We start from the raw sequence: 19,894 nt of genomic DNA, 5'->3' as shown, positions 1-19,894 counted from the left end.
ACCCTGTCTCTCCCCCCATGGTCAACTCACTGATCACTGGAAGAAAATAAACAAACGTAACAGAACCGATACACATAGATTAGATTGATCAATGGCCTGCTTTGTTCATCAGGACCATTACAAAGTGCTGGAGGTGCTGACGGGGTCACAAACAGGCCATCAATAATCTCCCTGTCTTTTGACCCCAAACTCCACCAGCAGGCACCCGTAGATAATGGCCATGGTGTCCATCTAGAGGCTCCCTATAAGACAAGGCTGTCTGCATCATTACAGACTCTTAGTGACCCGACATTTAAAGGGCAGCGGAGAGGAGCTCTTTAGGACAGAGGCTGTGTCCCAAATGGCACCCTATTCCCTTGTCAAACATGGGACACTAGATGGGTAATATGGGCTGAAATGGGGCTGATGGGCCAGTCTTGTCATGGAGTTAAACTATACTATCGTTAACGCCATTTAGCTATAGCCTACATTCATTCATTAATTCATGTTTATGTATCCTTATTTTACCAGGTTAGGTTGACTGAGAACATATTCTCTTTTACAGCAGCGACCTTGGGAAGTTATAGGGGGGAGGAGATTGGATAAATGAGCCAATTGGAAGCTGGGGATGATTTGGTGGCCATGATGGTATGAGGGGCAGATTGGGAATTTAACCAGGACACCGGAGTTAATACCTCTACTCTTACGATAAGTGCAATGGGCTCTTTAGTGACCACAGAGAGTCAGGACACCCGTTTTTGTAATGCGTCTGTGTGTAGCTGGTGTAGAAGAGTCAGGCGCAGGACAGCAGATATGAGTAAAGTCGTAATTTTACTCAATAATAATACAATACACGTCAATAATTCCAAGGCCACAAATACGGATCGCAATACAATAAACAATCACTCACAAACAAACATGGGGGAACAGAGGGTTAAATAATGAACAAGTAAGTGAGGGATTGAAACCAGGTGTGTAAGACAAAGACAAAACAAATGGAAAATGAAAAGTGGATCGGCGATGGTTAGAAGGCCGGTGATGTCGACAATTATGACAACGGTAAGCGAAGATGTATATATTTAGGCCTGAAATTAAACTGAACTACCTGTAGCTACAGTACAATATAACAGGGATACAGTGCTGAAGAGAAATGTGTCTGTTGTTGCAGGAATGTGAGCTCGGCGGGGGAGGAGGCTCGCAGGAGGATGAGGGAGTGCGAGGGCCTCACCGACGCTCTGCTCTACGTGATCCAGACCGCCTTGGGCAGCAGCGAGATCGATAGCAAGGTTTGACTTTGTGTTTCCTTTCATCTCCTCCCATAAAGAATACCCTTTAACATGACGCTGAGGAAATGACAGACAGGGGCGGCCCATCATTACAAAACACGCACACTCACTCACTCACACGCACCACAACTATCAAAAGTTGTTGATAGCTTCAGTGACACCTAGATAAAACGAAGACGTAACGCCCAGTATAGACCCCAGACAGTTTGGAAGCAGACCAGAAATATAATCTATCCACAAACCTTTTAGCTTCCTGGACTGTTTATAAGTGTACTGTTTAAGCAATCAGACATCCTATCCACCATAACCACCCTCATCACAACTGACTTCTCCAAGGCCTTTGACAAAATCGTACACACCATCACCATTGAATGACTAATCCAACTGGGTGTCAGACCTGCCCTCACACCATGGCTCTGACAGCCTCTCAGACTGGCAGGAACTGATGGGAGGTGTCCCTCAAGGAACTTTTCTGGGCCCTCTCATCTTCCTTCTGGTCACGGACAGTGCAGCCTGTGATTTCGACAATAGGTGGAAATATGTGGACGATCTAAATCTGGTCCACACGTCTACAACAGGAAACATCAGCACAGCACAGCCCTTGAACAACTTCGACACGTGGGTACATGCAAGCAGAATATCACTGAACCCTGCCAAGTACAAAATCCTATTAGTGACCTTCTCAAGAAATCCACCTATCCCATGCCCTCTCTGGAATGAGGGCCAGGATCTCAAAGTGTGTGATAGTGTGAAGATTTTAGGGTTAATGGTACAGAAGGACTTACAATGGAGCGAGCAGGTTGCTACAATGGTAACCAAGAGGAACATAATTATTTTTTGCCGCCTTAAAAGGTTCCATGTGTCAGGAAGACCTGGTTAGCATTTACACCGGCTACATACGTCCCACCCTGGAGTTTGCCGCTCCTGCTTGGCACAGTTCACTGACCCAGGACCAGTCTGATGACCTGGAGCGTATTCAGCAGAGAGCATGCCGCACCATCCTCGGAGGATACTCCAGTTATACTGAAGCACTTCAGACCCTGTCCCTACCCCGGCTTCATGAAAGACAGACACAATTCTGCTCTGACTTCACTGTCAGCCTCCTAAACTCTCATTTCAGAGACTGGCTACCCCCTGAGCAAATCACAGTAACCCGCAGCCTAAACAAACTGACTATGCTAAAGTCTAGAACTGAATGCTACATGAGGTCACTAATCCCATATTTCTGCTCATTGATTAATGAGTCACTTTAAGACCACAGGACATTATTGATTTACATTTTTTTACTCTTATTTTTGTATTTTGTTGCTCTTATCGATTAATATGTTGTATGTTAATGGGTTTCAGTTTCTATTGACTGCTATATCAGTAAAATAATACTAGAACAACACGCGGTTGGACCTTGATCGGTGTGTGTCCTGAAGGTTGCCTCCCTGACGCTCTCCACCTCCTCATCCCCTGTAAATGACCTTCTTCATCAGGATTTAGTTGCTTAACACCTCTCCTGTCCTTGCTGGTGCACTGCATAGAGAGATAGGGAGAATCTACTGTGCATTCTGGCTAGACGCTAGCAAAGATCATCAACCGCTCTGATTACACTGGCCATTTCCCTAAAGCCAATACCAGATGTCCAATTTCCTGCGAATGAATTCCTCAGAGTCTATGGAGTTAATGTTTTGAAATGTATTATTTAGGATAATACAAACAGCGCCTGTTTATATTATGTTGAGATTATATCCTTTATACGTACTAGTCAATGTTCAACTATTGGAAGGATTCAATCACAGGTCAGGCATGGAGAAATTGACACACTCAGTCAATGTCAGATTCTGTGTGGTTCAAGGTCACCTGTTTATGGCTTGTGGAATACCTTGTGAATCGGAGAAAAAAAAGGGACAAGGTACTCCGTACATACGGTGCATGATAACCTGGAGCAGTGCAACGCACACACTACATTATCCCGATGTCAAGCAATAACAACTGTTCTTCCCTAATAAAATACCTTCCCTATCTGCCCTCTCTGCTACAGTCATAAAGATACAGTCGGTTATGGTACCGTAAAGCTCCTCTGATTGTACCACTGCGTACACGCTCTAAATGAGCTCCCTATTTTGTTTGGTTTTCGATGGGCCTTTGTTATGTCTGGACTACTTTCTACCAACCAGTTTGAAGGAGATCTGGTCAGCTCTAATCCCACTGAAAATCCTTTACAAGACCAAAGTCCCCCCCACTACATTATTTTCTGCCTCAATGATCACGACAATGGGATTAGCACTACAGTACTGCTCTGGCCTGGTCCCAGCACAGCAATCTAACCAGTACAATGAGTTAGTCATACGTTAGGAACAGATGCACTTGACTTTACTATACCAATCGCGTTTGCGAACTTACAGACTGGTCAATTAATGTACCAATCGTCTTGACATACTGGTCGCCTTTAAATACTAGTTAAAGAGCTATTCTTTAATTCTTTCACTGTTAATTGTATTATTGAAGGGTTGCCATCTGCTTTGTTTAGCTGTAGGCATTCTGTAAGATGACATTAAGTAAAAGTGTCAACATACATACATTAAGCAATGGAGCCATGGCCTATTGCATTGCTTGTGCTGTCTATTCGAAAGCAAACAGCAACAGACAGATATTTGACTTATGCATGTGCCCCAGTTTATAGCATCCTTATAACATCCTGTCCACTTACATTGGAGGAAATGAACAGTCGTATCACTTTTAACTGTATTTACCACTACATGGCCGACATGGCCAAGCATCTCATGGCACGTCTCAAATTAAAATACTGCTCTCATCTCTTGATCTCTCTCTTTCTTTCTTTCTCTCCCCCCTCTCTCTCTCTCTTTCTCTCTTTTTGTCTCTCTCTCTTCCTCTCCCCCTCTCTCCTTTCCCCCACTCCCTCCCTCTATCTTTCGTCATCTCCCTCTTTTGTCCTTGCAGACCATTGAAAACTGTGTGTGCATTTTGAGGAACCTCTCGTATCGACTAGCTGCAGAGACATCTCAGGGACAGCAGATAGGCACAGACGAGCTTGACGGATTGCTTTGTGGCGATGCCAACGGCAAGGATGCCGAGAGCTCTGGTTGCTGGGGGAAGAAGAAGAAGAAAAAGAAGGCCCATGATCAGGTGGGTTCCTCTCCTCTCCACTGCAGCTGTTAGCAATTAGCCAGCATGTTACAGCAGTGGTGCTGTAAGCCCGGCTAGGGAGGGGGGTCTACATCTCATGGATAATTACACATTTACTGGGTTTAGTTCTGAAAGAGGGTCTTCTGGTTTCTTCTGGTTTCTGCTGCCAAGCCTGGGAAAATAAACTGGCAAAAGTCAAGGTTTGATTATTATCCAACTGAGTTGGATTATGCTATTCAGTGGCATTGAAATGGCGGTACAAATAATCTAATCTGGCGTACATTAGATGCTCATGCAGTTGGTAAGGTGGGGATGATTTAGTATGTGAGATATGCCACATGGATGTTATGTTGCTGGATGCTCATTCTTAATAATTTTTATCTTGTAAGTAAATAATTCAGAAAGCAGTGCGTGACTCACTTGTCACTCAAGGCTCAACCATATTAGGTGTTTTCAATATTTTCATTGTTGTTTGATAATTAAAGACAACTGCCCCTAAAACCCAAAACCATGTGGCATCGATATGAGTCAGAAACATTTATTCTACTGTGGAAATGACTACAAAGTGAAAATAGGATAATTTTGGTCATAAAGTCAGTCTCGTCCAAAACAGAGTTTTGTTAGACTTGTGGTTGTGACTGCATCACAACGGAAATTAAGGTTGGGTTTGTTTTAATCCTGCCCACATGCCGACAGCTGGCAGCACACAAGTGATCATACATTTCGGAGTGCAGCTGCACATGACCCGATCGTAATGCCTGTGTTAAATGTGGGTTGACTTTGGTTATCCCTTTGGGTCTAGTTGGGGACCAGCGGTAAATTACACAAAGTACATGCAACAATATGTTGACATTTCAATGACTTGAAAACCTCAAACCAAACTATAAATTGTAAAAATTAATATACAAATATTAAAAGCATTTAATGGGAACTAAAAGGTGTGCAACATGAAAATATTGTCTCATTTACATTGTGTAATTTATTGACAGTCCCTAACTATCCAAAGTCAAACCAATTTTGCTGCAGTCGCACACCAGCCGGCTGAAGCTAATTGGCTAAATAATTTGGCTAACTCTTTACACCTGCGAACACACCCACATCAAACCACACCCCGAAACCATCTCACGTTTGAGTTCAGTCATGGCCGCTAGCATTTCTTAATCAACCAAATCTCAAACAAGGCCAAATCAGGTAGTGCAGTCACCCTTTAAGCAATTTTTAGTGGCACTGTAAACTAAGTGGCGTTGTCAAACTGTTTGATGTCACATCTTATGCCTGTAGTATTGATAAGTAGTAATATTCCACCATTCTGTGTCACCCAGTGGGATGGTGTGGGGCCCTTCCCGGACTCGGCTGACCCGCCCAAAGGCATTCAGATGCTGTGGCACCCCACCATCGTCAAGCCCTACCTCACACTCTTGTCTGAGTGCTCCAACCCAGACACCCTGGAGGGGGCAGCCGGGGCTCTGCAGAACTTGGCTGCAGGCAGCTGGAAGGTACAGCACAGTACAGTAAGCTATGGTCTCCCTCCTCAGAGCTGCTCCAGCGGCAGCCATTTTCTTTTCACACTGTCATTGTCAAACTGTCAAAATGAACTTGCTTTAGACATTGGTTGCTCTTAGCTCACTGCAACATTAAGAAAGCATGAGGTACTACTGGAGAAATACTATATTGGGCAGTGTTGTGGGGTATACTACTCTGGTTGTTGTCCCATATATAGATCATAATGATGTGTGTTTTATATGATGAAGTGCGACTCTGTCTTCTCTTTCTCCTCTCCTCTCCAGTGGTCTGTGTATATCCGTGCGGCGGTGAGGAAAGAGAAAGGTCTGCCCATCCTAGTGGAGCTGCTGAGGATCGACAACGACAGGGTGGTGTGTGCCGTGGCCACAGCTTTAAGAAACATGGCCTTAGACGTCAGAAACAAAGAACTCATCGGTAAGTGTAGTTGTCAGTGAATCAATATCGTACATTCATACATTCTATATGCACGTTTATGTGTGTGTATGTGCGTTCGTGCGAGTATGTAAGCGTGCTCATGCATATGCGTTTTATATGCAGTGCATTCGGGAAATATTCAGACCCTGTGACTTTTTCAACATTTTGTTACATTACAGCCCTGTTCTAAAATGTATTCAATAATTTTTTTCTTTATCAATCTACACACACTACCCCATAATGACGAAGCAAAAACAGGTTTTTAGAAATGTTTGCAAATGTCTACAAAAAAAACCCCAACTGAAATACCTTATTTACATAAGTATTCAGACCCTTTGCTATGAGACTCGAAATTGAGCTCAGGTGCATCCTGTTTCCATTGATCATCCTTGACATGTTTCTACAACTTGATTGGAGTCCACCTGTGGTAAGTTCATTTGATTGGAAATTATTTGGAAAGGCACACACCTGTCTATGTAAGGTCTCACAGTTGACAGTGTATGTCAGAGCAAAAACCAAGCCATGAGGTTGATTTTAGTACAGAGAGATCCTTGATGAAAACCTGCTCCAGAGTGCACAGGAACTCAAACTGGGGCAAAGGTTCACCTTCCAGCAGGACAACGACCCTAAGCACACAGCCAAGACATCGCAGTAGTGGCTTTGGGACAATTCTCTGAATGTCCTTGAGTGGCGCAGCCAGAGCCCGGACTTGAAACCAATCGAACACCTCTGGAGAGACCTGAAAATAGCTGTGCAGCAACGCTCCCCATCCAACCTGACAGAGCTTGATAGGATCTGCAGAGAAGAAGGGGATATACTTCCGAAATACAGGTGTGCCAAGCTTGTAGCATCAAACCCAAGAAGACTCGTTGCTGTAATCGCTGCCGAAGGTGCTTCAACAAAGTACTGAGTAAAGGGTCTGAATACTTATGTAAATGTGATATTTTAATGTTTTTATATATTATACATTTGCAAACATTTCTAAAAACCTGTTTTGCTTTGTCATTATGGGGTATTGTGTTTAGATTGATGAGGGAAAAAATATTTACTCCATTTCAGAATAGGGCCGTAACTTAACAAAATGTGGAAAAAGTCAAGGGGTCTGAATACTTTCCGAATGATGTGTGCCCCCATAGACAATGTGTGCACTTCTCTGCAGAAAACTATACCAGCCTATTTCTCTACTAAGATGGGTGTGCACTGCAGAGCTCTCTTTGTGGACTGTGTTCACATGGTTGAAATTCTCCTCATGACAGCACTAAAAGACTATTGATCTCTCTAATAAACGAGATGTTCTGTTGGACCGCGGCATCTCCATAGCAACTGCTCTTGCCGTCTCAGGCTGGTGCTCTGTGCTAAGTAGATGTGTGTATCATGTCATAGAGCTGCAGGGCTTCGGACTCCCAACTCTGTGTTGGTAGAATAAAGGGTAGTAACCCACAATTATCTGTTTACATGCTTAAGTCATGTTAAGACAATGTTATGTCTGGCTAAATCTGACACTACTGATAGCCATGTAAAGGGGGATTTCGTTATTGGCATTTCATTGACATTATAGCCACTATTACACACAGCATATATAAAGTGTGTATTACGTGTAAATGACGAGGTTAAGCTGATAATCATCAACTCAAATTATCTTCACCCTCTGTTTATCTACATTACAAACAGTGATGTAGTTGTTAAAAAATAGGTAGGTAAACTCACTGTTTGCGGTGAATAAAGTAAGTATATACTTTCAACCGTCACGCAAAATCCAGAAGGGCTCCCGAGTGGCGCAGCGGTCTAAGGCACTCCATCTCAGTGCAAGAGGTGTCACTACAGTCCCTGGTTCGAATCCAGGCTGTATCACATCCGGCCATGGTTTGGAGTCCCATAAGGCGGCGCATAATCGTCCCAGCGTCGTCTGGGTTTGGCCGGGGTAGGCTGTCATTGTAAATAAGAGTTTGTTCTTAACTGACTTGCCTAGTTAAATAAAGGTTCAATATAAAAAAGGTGCATAAACTGCATTTACTTGCATTTATCCTCCACTACACCACTGATTACAAACACATGTTGTGTTGTTTTCTAATGCTTTGAAGACTATACTATGAATCACAGAAAAGCGATTGTGCACTGGCAAAACATTGTCAGTTGTTCTCGTTCCCAGGCCTCCCTTTAAAACGTAAGTGTTTTCTATGAAAATGCCATTACCTGGGAGGTGTCAAGGGGTTTGATATTTCCATCCCATCTACAAATGTTGTGTCCTCAGGCCTACAGCAGAGTATGAGTGTATAGCGGGGTATTAAAAAAGCCCCATTGAGCAGAAGATGGATGTATTAAGCCCTCATCACATAGCTGTAAATGTCAGGCTGGGAGTTTGAGGCTGTATTGTGAATTATTAAAAGCACTGCTCCATCAATTTCTCTCTCTATTTCTCTCTCTCTCTCTCTCTCTCTCACCTTTCACATGCTGATACACATCCTTCCTTTCTCTCTCTTCCTCTATTATTCTCTCTATCCTTTTCTTATGCCCTAGTTTACTTGTTTTTGACAAAAATCCATAAGGATTGTATTATATATTCTTAAGCATCATTCCCATACGTATATCCTTTGTCTTCTTTATTCTTCTTCAAGTGGATGCCGTATTTATTGTTCTCCTGTCAAGTCAAGAAATCCTCTTTAGCTCAATCGCTCACTGCTCATGGGGGACATAGCCTTTATAGGACAAGGGGCTTGTACACGTCTCTGACCTTGAAGGCTCTCCTGCTGTCCACTGAGTAGGTTAGATAATGTGAAGTATAGTAAATACTGCTTGTCTTTATCAGTTTCTGTTATATTGGCCATTTGCTACCATTTCCCCTCTCTTGCTGTTGTGAATATGAAGGTATACAAACAGAACACTGCATCGTGGAGAACATGCGTATGTATTTATAGAAGAATATTGTTCTTCTGCATCCATGGTTTTCTAATCTGTTCCCTAATAGCACATACAGTACCAGTCAAAAGTTTGGACACACCTACTCATTCAAGGGTTTCTCTTTATTTTGACTGTTTTCTACATTGTAGAATAATAGTGAAGACAACAAAACTCTGAAATAACACATATGGAATCATGTAGTAACCAAAAAAGTGTTAAACAAATCTAAATATATTTTAGATTCTTCAAAATTCAAAAGGCACTTGCACATCTGAGCTATCTTTTTTGCAGGTGCACGGTAACAGTTGAACAAGATGAATGGAAAAAGGAAACCGCACACTGCTCTTAATAGTATCACTGATCTTTAATAAGCTTACGTATCGGCCTCACGGCCTTCGTCAGAGCTTTTGTGAGTTTAAAAAAAAATAGCACCCTTATGTAGATTCTTCAAAATAGCCACCCTTTGTCTTGATGACAGCTCTGCACATTCTTGGCATTCTCTCAACCAGCTTCATGAGGAATGTTTTTCCAACAGTCTTGAAAGGATTCCCACTTAATGCTGAGCACTAGTTGGCTGCTTTTGCTTCACTCTGCGGTCCAACACATCCCAAACCATCTCAATTGAGTTGAGGTTGGGTGATTATGGAGGGCTAGGTCATCTGATGCAGCACTCCATCACTCTCCTTCATGGTAAAATAGCTCTTACACAGCCTAGACGTGTGTTTTGGGTCATTGTCCTGTTGAAAAACAAATGACAGTCCCACTAAGCGCAAACCAGATGGGATGTCGTATCACTGCAGAATGCTGTGGTAGCCATGCTGGTTATCTGTGCCTTGAATTCTAAATAAATCACTGACAGTGTCACCAGCAAAGCACCCCCACACCATCACACCTCCTCCATGCTTCATGTTGAGCACCACACATGCAAATATCATCCATTCACCAACTCTGCGTCTCACAAAGACACGGTGGTTGGAACCAAAAATCTAAAATTTGGACTAATCAGATCAAAGAACAGATTTCCACCGGTCTAATGTCAATTTCTTGGCCCAAGCAAGTCTCTTCTTCTTATTGGTGTCCTTTAGTAGTGGTTTCTTTGCAGCAATTTGACCATGAAGGACTGATTCACGCAGTCTCCTCTGAACAGTTGATATTGAGATGTATCTGTTACTTGAACTCTGTGAGGTGCAATCTGAGGTCCAGTTAAATGCTGATTTTTGAGGCTGGTAACTCTAATGAACTTATCCTCTGCAGCAGAGGTAACTTTGGGTCTTCCTCTCCTGTGGCGGTCCTCATGAGAGCCAGTTTCATCATAGCGCTTGATGTTTCTTTGCGACTGCACTTGAAGAAACGTTCAAAGTTCTTGACATTTTCCAGATTGACTGACCTTCATGTCTTAAAGTAATGATGGTCTGTCGTTTCGCTTTACTTATTTGAGCTGTTCTTGCCATAATATGGACTTGGTCTTTTACCAAATAGGGCTATCATCTGTATACTACCCCTACCTTGTCACAACACAACTGATTGGCTCAAATGCATTAAGAAGGAAAGAAATTCTACAAATTAACTTTTAACAAGGCACACCTGTTAATTGAAATGCATTCCAGGTGACTACCTCATGAAGCTGGTTGAGAGAATGCCAAGAGTGTGCAAAGCTGTCATCAAGGCAAAGGGCGGCTACTTTGAAGAATCTCAAATATAAAATGTATTTTGATTTGTTTAACACTTCTTTGGTTACCACATGATTCCATATGTGTTATTTCATAGTTTTGATATCTTCACTATTATTCTACAATGTAGAAAATAGTCAATATATAGAAAAACCCTTGAATGAGTAGGTGTGTCCAAACTTTTAAAAGGTTATTAAAAGGTTCATACACAGTATAACTAACCATGAGGTTTTTTCTTTCCACAACAGGCAAGTACGCAATGAGAGACTTGGTCCACCGATTGCCCGGGGGGAACAACAACAACAGTGATGGGACTGCTGCCAATGCTATTGGGAAGACCATGTCGGACGACACTATCACGGCTATCTGCTGTGCCCTGCACGAGGTCATCACTAAGAACATGGAGAACACCAAGGCTCTGCGTGATGCTGGAGGCATCGAGAAACTCATCGGCATCGCCAGGAGCAAAGGAGACAAGTAGGTGTCCAGAAGTCATGCTGTGCTCACCCTAATTTGGGAACCCAGAGGAAAAGCTTGCATGCCTGCTGTCCAGCTATTCTACTGTATATAACATTTTAACACACTATCACAAAAGACTATGTTCACTGACTCTAACCTTCAACCCGAACACCAACACACAGCCCTCTTGTTCAGCTAGTAATAGTATATGGATTGAAGTATTAATGTAACTGCTGATCAGGACACGGGAGCTGTAAGTACATACTAAGTTTCTGATCATTTCCCTCTTAATTCACTTCACTAGATTTTTTTATGATGTTTTCTCTACAACTCACCACTGTAGAGAAATGCCTTTTTAAAGGTAGCTAATTGTGTTTTTTACGTTTTCTCGTTTGGGATTTTATGAGCCCAAATTTCCCTTATAAGCTTTTAGTTTGCTATTAGCAAGGTAACTTAAGTGAGTGGTGTACCTTGGCTTCCTCTGCAGTTAGTCCGGTGATGCACTTGCCTAATGTTGCCAAGGGCAACAGACCCTGTACAACTGTAAGAATATATTGCCTCATAGAGTAGAAATGTGTTATCTGGGATAAAGAGAAAAATCATCTTTAAGAGTCTTGAGAGAAGAGAAGTGTTTCTATATCTGCAGTGCTGTGATGTAATAACTTTTGATTATTCCATATCTCTGGTGTGAATCAGAATGAAGGATGCGTGGTTAGTTGAATCACCTCTGGCGCTGACAGTTGTGGCTCGTGGAGTTTCTGTGCAGAGATAGAGGATAGGTGCTCTGTGAGAGAGAGGGCCTCTGATGCTAAACTGATTGGATTTATCTCTGCTAATTGCTTTTTCCATTTGAGATTGGTCTTGTTTTTGTGCAAAAAATGACAATGGTGCTAAAGTAGAGTTACCTTGTTTTCATTTTATGTTCGCTTTGAATGTTTGTCTGAAAAATGATCGATTGAATTTGTTTCTAAAATGTTTTTGTACTGGTGATCTTTCATCCAGCAGCGAGCGTTCCAAACATTTTGTTTAGAACATTTGGTTCTAGTCATCTGAGTAAAATTAAGTCTTGTTTTTCTCTTCCCAGACACACACCCAAAGTGGTGAAAGCAGCCTCTCAAGTCCTCAACAGTATGTGGCAGTACAGAGACCTTCGCAGCCTCTACAAAAAGGTGCGTAATACAAATAACTTGCTGCCACCACAAGACATCTGCTGAAGGAGCTCTAGAAAGTTTAACACATTAGTCTCTTGAGTTGGTTTTTATGCTCTTATTAAAGAGAGAGAGAGAGTAAATGGCTAAAACTGTACAGCAGAGCATGCGTGACAGTTCAGTAAGCTCACTAAGCAACACAAGTGCAAGAATGTATAGTGAGAGAAAAGCTGGAATCCCTCTGGGCTGCAGTTTAATGAACTAAAGAATCTATCAATGTTGACCTGAGGAGAGGAGACAAACATGCTTTAATGAAACAAGACAGATTAAGAATTAGAGGGTTTAAAGGCTTTGAGAGGGGGAGAAAAACCAAGCTCTGCAAGACTGGTGTTGCATGCTTTACTAAAATGGATAGACGGTCATTCTCGTAACATCCTCCTGTTCTATTTTGCCTCATTTTAATGTGAGGATAGTTTCTAACCCATTTGCTATTTGACCAGATTATCTTAGATCATTGAGTATGGTCATTCAGTACATAATATAGTATGTTGCAGTTCATTATAGCTAAATTCCCTAATGCATCTTATTTTCTCCAGGATGGCTATTCTCAGTATAATTTTGTTGGCTCATCCTCTACAATAGAAAGAGATAGACAAAGACCATATTCTTCCTCCCGCACCCCATCCGTCTCGCCCGTACGGACATCTCCAAATAATCGATCAGGTGAGTCCACTGTTGTCTGTCCTTCTGCCCTCCCACTCCATCAAGCCACCGCTGACAGACACCCAGGATCAGGACCAGAATGTGGACTAGTAGTATGCATGTCAGTGTCTAGGAGTATTCTCTCTTTACCCCATTAAAATACTGGACATCTTTTGCAAACTCACGAGGCCGATCATCCTTTAGAGCATGTGTCAAATGGAGGGCCGGGTGTCTGTGGGTTTTTGCTCCACCCTTGGACTTGTTTGATGAATTAAGGTCACTAATTAGTAAGGAGCTCCCCTCACCTGGTTGTCTAGGGCTTAACTGAAAGGAAAAACCAGAAACCTGCAGACACTCTGCCCTCCGTGGAATGAGTTTGACACCCCTTTAGAGCTTTAATTGCCAGACATTGCAGAGCATTATGACCATGCAAGTCAGACGTAGATTCTGAGAACGTAGTAATATGTTGGATTAAAGATAGGATGAACGAAGGATAAGGTGGTGTCTGCCCAGACACAGCGGTGCACAGACACTAATAAGCAACTGGCTGTTACTCACTTACCCTTTTGAGATGAAAGGAGAGAAGAAGAGAGGAAAGCAGGAGGAGGATGGAGGGATGACTCAGATGACGCAGAACAAGCTGATTTTTTTTTTTTGGGGGGGGGGGAGGGGGGTTTGAATAGCACAGCTCAGGCTCTGTTCATCACCACAGCAGCCTCATAGGAGAGCCCTTGGGAGTTAGGGCCCGAGGCACAATAAATAGTTGTCAAAATACACTGACTAGAAGTCGCTCTGGGGAAGAGCATCTGCTAAATGACTAAAATGTAAATGGACCAGGTATTGGTACTACTGTTATTGAAACCTATAACTTGGCACTGTAGCCTTTGGCTGTGTTTTAATGGTGATTATAAGAGGGTTTTCTTGTTACAGGGTGTTCTAATTGGAGTCTAATGAAATTCAAAGTGGAAATACTGACCTTAATGGATCCTATTAGAAAGCAATAATCTCTGAGTAAAGATTTCATAGAAGAGCCATTTAGGGATGTTAGATCTATTTAGCCTACAGTATATAATTAGGCCTATGTATTTGTTTTCATTACATGCATGTTTTCTCTGATGTCATCAGCCGCTTCACTGTCAGCTTTCCTTGACCTGTTTCAACAGAATATGTTAATGTACAAGAGTGGGAGGATTATATGCTGAACAAAAATATAAACGCGACATGTAAAGTGTTGGTCCCATGTTTCATGAGCTGAAATAAAAGATCCCAGAAATGTTACATATGGACAAAAAGCTTATTTCTCTCAAATGTTTACATCCTTTGCCAAGATAATCCATCCACCTGACAGGTGTGGCATATCAAGAAGCTGATTAAACAGCATGATTATTACACAGGTGCACCTTGTACTAGGGACAATAAAAGGCCACTCTAAAATGTGCAGTTTTGTCACACAACACAATACCATAGAGTGTGCAATTGGCATGCTGATTACAGAAGTTTCCACCAGAGCTGTGACCAGAGAAGTTTATGTTCATTTCTCAACCATAAGCCTCCTCCAACGTAGTTTTAGAGAATTTGGCAGTACGTCCAACCAGCCGCACAACTGCAGACCACGTGTAACCAAGCCAGCCCAGGACCTCCACATCTGGCTTCACCTGCGTCTGAGACCAGCCACCCGGACAGCTGATGAAACTGTGGGTTTGCATAACCGAAGAATTTCTGCACAAACTTTCAGAAACCGCCTCCGGGAAGCTCATCTGCGTGCTCATCGTCCTCACCAGGGTCTTGACTTGACTGCAGTTCGGCGTCATAACCAACTTCAGTGGGCAAATGCTTACCTTCGATGGCCACTGGTACGCTGGAGAAGTGTGCTCTTCACAGATGAATCCTGGTTTCAACTGTACTGGGCAGATGGCAGATAGTGTGTATGGCGTCATGTGGGTGTGCGGTTTGGTGATGTCAGCGTTGTTAACAGAAGGCCACATGGTGGCGGTGGGGTTAGGGTATGGGCAGGCATAAGCTACGGACAACGAACACAGTTGCATTTTAACGATGGCAATTTGAATGCACAGAGATAGCGTAACGAGATCCTGAGGCCCATTATTCTGCCATTCCTCCGCCGCCATCACCTCATGTTTCAGCATGATAATGCACAACCCCATGTCACAAGGATCTGTTCACAATTCCTGGAAGCTGAAAATGTCTCAGTTCTTCCATGGCCTGCATACTCACCAGAGATGTGACCCATTGAGCGTGTTCACGATGATTTGGATCGACGTGTACGACAGCGTGTTCCAGTTCCTGCCAAGTGGTGTGGGACAACATTCCACAGGCCACAATCAACAGCCTAATATGCGACGGAGATGTGTCGTGCTGCATGAGGCAAATGGTGGTCACACCAGATACTGACTGGTTTTATGATCCACCCCCCTGCTTTTGTTTAAGGTATGTGACTAACAGATGCATATCTGTAGTCCCAGTCATGTGAAATCCATAGATTAGGGCCTAATGAATCTATTTCAATTGACTTATTTCCTTATATGAACTGAAACTCAGTAAAATGTTGCGTTTATATTTTTTGTTTAGTGTACATGACAAAGGGGCTCAAATGGATGCCAAACGTCTTTTACAGCTAATCATATACTTGATGTGTAATCTGTGTGTTTGCAGCAAGTGCCCCTGCCTCTCCCCGAGAGATGATCAGCATTAAGGAGAGGAAGACAGACTACGAATCAACGGGCACCAATGCCAGTTACCATGGCAACAAGGTTGAGCACACTTCGAGGAAAGATGCCATGGCAGGTAGGAAGGAATTTCAGGGCCTCCAGCTTCCTCCTCGTTTCTGTGTGTTTTCATCAGATGATGTGTACTGTAAAATCAATGTGAAGGCTTTTTGTCATTTCATAATAATCAACTTGGCAACAATAACCACATATCTTCTCTCTGTTTCTCTCCCACCTGTAGTTCAAATTTCAAGTGGAACCTCAACATTGTTCCGAGGTGCCTACGTCTCTCCTAGTGATGACATCAAACACAACCAGGTAAGGTTTGAAGAAATGACTTGATATCATGACAAGAGCAATGTTCACTGCTAGGTAAACTCTTAGAAAAAAGGGTTGCAAAAGGGTTCTTTGGTTGTCCCCATAGGAGAACCCTTTTTGGTTCCAGGTATAACTCTTTTGGGTTCCATGTAGAACCCTCTGTGTAAAGGATTCTACCTGGACCGCAAAGGGTTCTACCTGGAACCAAAAAGGGTTCTTCAAATGGTTCTCCAATGGGGACAGCCGAAGAACCCTTTTAGGTTCTACAAAGCACCTTTTTTTTCCTAAGAGTCTACTGTCTTACCAGTAGCAGAGTAGTGCTCTAACCTCTGTGTGTGTTGTCTAGGTCCCTTCCCAGGGCCCCAACCCAGGCCAGGAGCCCTACCCTCCGTTCCAGAACCCTCCTGGAGTACAGTTTGAGGAGGCATTCTACGAGGACCAAGTGCACCAACGCCCTCCTCAGGCCACAGACTTGAACATGCACCTGGGCCTCAAGTCCACCGGCAACTATGTGGACTTCTACTCAGCGTCCCGCCCATATAGTGAACTCAACTATGAGACCAGTCACTACCCGGCCTCCCCGGACTCCTGGGTCTAGTGGACTATAGAGGAAGTACTGGTCGTCAGCAGTGTGCTGGGATGGGGGGAGAGGAGCCGAAAGAGAGAGTAAGACAAAAAGGCCATGCATGCTTGCATGCACACCACAAGACATTTCTTCAGCGAGTTTAGTTTGTCCTAGAGAGCGATGTCCCGCGCCCATATGTCTTTGAAGAAAGAAGGAGAGAGAGAGACAGTCACAGAGCAGAAGGGATAGAAAGAGAGAGTCAGAAAGAGAGGAGGAGGGAGGGAAAGAGAGGAAGAAAGAAAGAAAGAGTATGATCTTGTAAGGAAACGACTCACAAAAGGCAAAAGGAAGGTGTTAAATGATGGGGTCACCACCAGAAGCTTGGAGCGTTGAAGTGTGAGGAGCGGAATATCTTGGAGATGAGCAGGAGTATTCTAGACCGAAGACAACTGTAAATATGTGCTATAGTAAAGAGATTAGTATGTGAAGCACAAGAAAATGAAGTGTCATACACAAGCTAGAGAATAGTTGTCAGTCACACTCTTATTAGGATTAACTTACGGCTTCAACCTGTGTTGTATGTAAGGAGTGTCCTCTCATGGGCAAAGGAATTGCTTCTAGACTTTGTATCTTTTGATTTGTTACGATTCTTTTTTTATTTGTACTTTTTTAATTCAGAATTCTGGTGTTAAGTATTTGATGTACATTACAGAGATACAAGTGCATTGTGTATATTACACAAAGACCTGTGTCCCTTTCGTCAGTGTCTCAACAGAACATCAGTCTGTCTGTTACATTCTGGGGGGAGAATGGAGTGTACAATGTCTGCACACAAACAAACAAATACAAGCAAATATGTTTTAGCAGCAAAATTAAGAAATAATGTTGAAGTTATTGCTAATCTGATGTGAATTGATGGAACTAAGCATCTCAACAGCATCATTCTACTCCCTTGGTGCTTTACCACTGCCTAAAACAGTTTACGGATGGACGGTAGATATGCTCAAAATACTTTTTATTTCCTACACGCCATGCAATTTTGTTTGTTAAACCATATCTACATGAAAACAAGTTTGTTCCTCCACAAGCCTCCTAGTGAACTGTGCTCATGGTTAGTTTTTAAATGTGCCAAACATGGTTATCTCCAAGCCGAGGGGGTAACGTTAAACTTCTGTTGAAGTTTACATTCAACAGCAAGTCGTTGGTTCTAATAATCCCAGTTTGTAAATGCTTTTTTTATGTGTTTTAATGGAATAAAGCTATATATATACACTGTAACAAGACTGGAACATTACCAGGAGACGAAAATAAGATCTTTGAGAGCTTAATTCCCTCCAAAGATGTACAAATTAGTTGGGTCTGTGTTGTAAAATAATCAATGTTTGAGAAAATGTGTTTTCTTTTCCAGAGAGGGTTGGCAATCATGTTCATGGTAGACTGTTAATAGAGTATGAATATATATATTATATAAATATAAATATATACTTTTTATGTGCAGATGTGGATGTCACTTAAAGCAGCAACATTATGGAAGAGACTTGTAAAAAAATATATTTGTTCACCTTCATTTTCTGGTCTACACACTAAAATGTTGACTTTGTGTAGTCATGTTGTTGCTATGTGAAATAGGGGAGACCAGGAGCGGAATATCCACAGAGATACAGAAGTTGTCACAGACCTCGTAACGACAAGAAAAGGTACTAAAAATTAAAGCTACAGATCTTTGTATTTTGGTGTTTACGGAATGTATTTAGCTGCTTCATATCCCTAGCTTTGAATATTGAAATTGTCACAGGTGAATGTCTTTCACCACCTAAGAAAATGATCTGCTTTATCCTTGTTGGATTCCCTCAAACTTGTCAATATCAGTGGGGTGTACAGTTATCAACAATGGAGCTGATGATCCAGTGGGTATGTTTTCTGTCAAAGAGATGGAAACTGAATGAAAGAGGGTTTTCCCCAGCAGGACACACGGTTTCATAGCGAGCCCTCCTTTGAGGAAATGTTACAATAACATTTATGTGGCAACATAGATAAAAAAAAATATTTAATTGCCCAGTAATCCATGAATAGCTCTTCTTTCAGTCAATGTGAAACAAAATGGTGGTAGGCTACACACTAAAGCTGAATTGAGGAGAAAACGGTCACACTTTATTTAGATAGCAAGCAGTTGTTAATCAACAGATAGACTAAGGTTAGGGTAAGGGTTAAGTTTAGGGTTATGATAAGGGTTGAGATTAAAGCTAGGGTTAGTAGATAGTCCATCTGTAGATGCTCTACAGACTATCCAAATAAAGTGTATCCAAAAAAAGAAATCTTAAAAGTTGTGACAACAAGCCCTGGTCTCCCCTACATATCATTTATAAATCTCTCGGTCATCTTCAGATGCTTGAACAATGAATAAATGATGCAAAACCCAAATTGTTCAACATATCCTCCAATGATCCCCTTCTCATTAGTAAGCATCTGAAAACAGACAGTCCTTGTGAAAAGTAGGCATACCTGACAAACTGTACTGAACTATGTCAGTAACCTTTTTGTTGCTAGACAACGTGTTTTAAAGACTTGTGAAACTTTTTATTGTCTCAACAGATTGCAACTGCTACAAAAATATAAACGGACCATCTAAGAGTAACTGTTTTGGGGGTTGTTTGTTCGTTACCAAGATCTATTTGTGTGTGGTCTGCCTGTGCTCTCTGTGTTCTCAAACCTTTGGTTCAGCCAGAAGACTTGTGTTTACTCTACATGAATATGCTCATACAGCTTAGTAAAAAAAATAAAAAATAATTCTTTGAAGTAATTGATTTCAGCTCAAATACAAAGAAGTTTGATCTGCAATGAGAGCCCATTTTCATCACGTTGTGGATGAGACAATGCCCTGTGTGTCGTCAGTGTTGATTTGACGAATTGATGTTCCAGATTCAGAACATAGTGTTTCCTTAACTTTCCCTGTAACCAAGGGAAACAGCCCACTGGGCAAAAACTGGTTGAATCAACGTGGTTTCTACGTCATTGCAACAAAAGAATGTGATGTGATGACATTGAATCAATGTGGAAAACTGATTGGATTTGC

The 19,894-nt window shown here is 42.2% G+C and overlaps 1 protein-coding gene across 2 annotated transcripts in view; it reads left to right on the top strand.

Moving 5' to 3' along the window:
* The window catches only part of LOC106599307 (catenin delta-2), a 103,844-nt gene extending 84,227 nt beyond the window's left edge, over positions 1 to 19,617 (top strand). For both annotated transcript variants that reach the window (XM_014190470.3, XM_014190471.3), the window contains 10 exons: positions 1,148 to 1,265; positions 4,215 to 4,400; positions 5,723 to 5,911; positions 6,188 to 6,338; positions 11,155 to 11,383; positions 12,450 to 12,534; positions 13,110 to 13,236; positions 15,886 to 16,017; positions 16,180 to 16,256; positions 16,603 to 19,617. In XM_014190470.3, the coding sequence (XP_014045945.3) occupies positions 1,148 to 1,265; positions 4,215 to 4,400; positions 5,723 to 5,911; positions 6,188 to 6,338; positions 11,155 to 11,383; positions 12,450 to 12,534; positions 13,110 to 13,236; positions 15,886 to 16,017; positions 16,180 to 16,256; positions 16,603 to 16,854 (1,546 nt within the window). In that variant the 3' untranslated portion in view covers positions 16,855 to 19,617. The remainder of the gene's footprint in view (positions 1 to 1,147; positions 1,266 to 4,214; positions 4,401 to 5,722; positions 5,912 to 6,187; positions 6,339 to 11,154; positions 11,384 to 12,449; positions 12,535 to 13,109; positions 13,237 to 15,885; positions 16,018 to 16,179; positions 16,257 to 16,602) is intronic.
* Positions 19,618 to 19,894: the final 277 nt, after the last annotated feature.

This window comes from Salmo salar, chromosome 03 (genome assembly GCF_965601325.2).
Source record: "Salmo salar chromosome 03, fSalSal1, whole genome shotgun sequence".
Taxonomy (NCBI): Eukaryota; Metazoa; Chordata; class Actinopteri; order Salmoniformes; family Salmonidae; genus Salmo; species Salmo salar.
The sequence above is the reverse complement of the archived record's forward strand: the minus strand, read 5'-3'. Positions and strand labels throughout refer to the sequence as shown.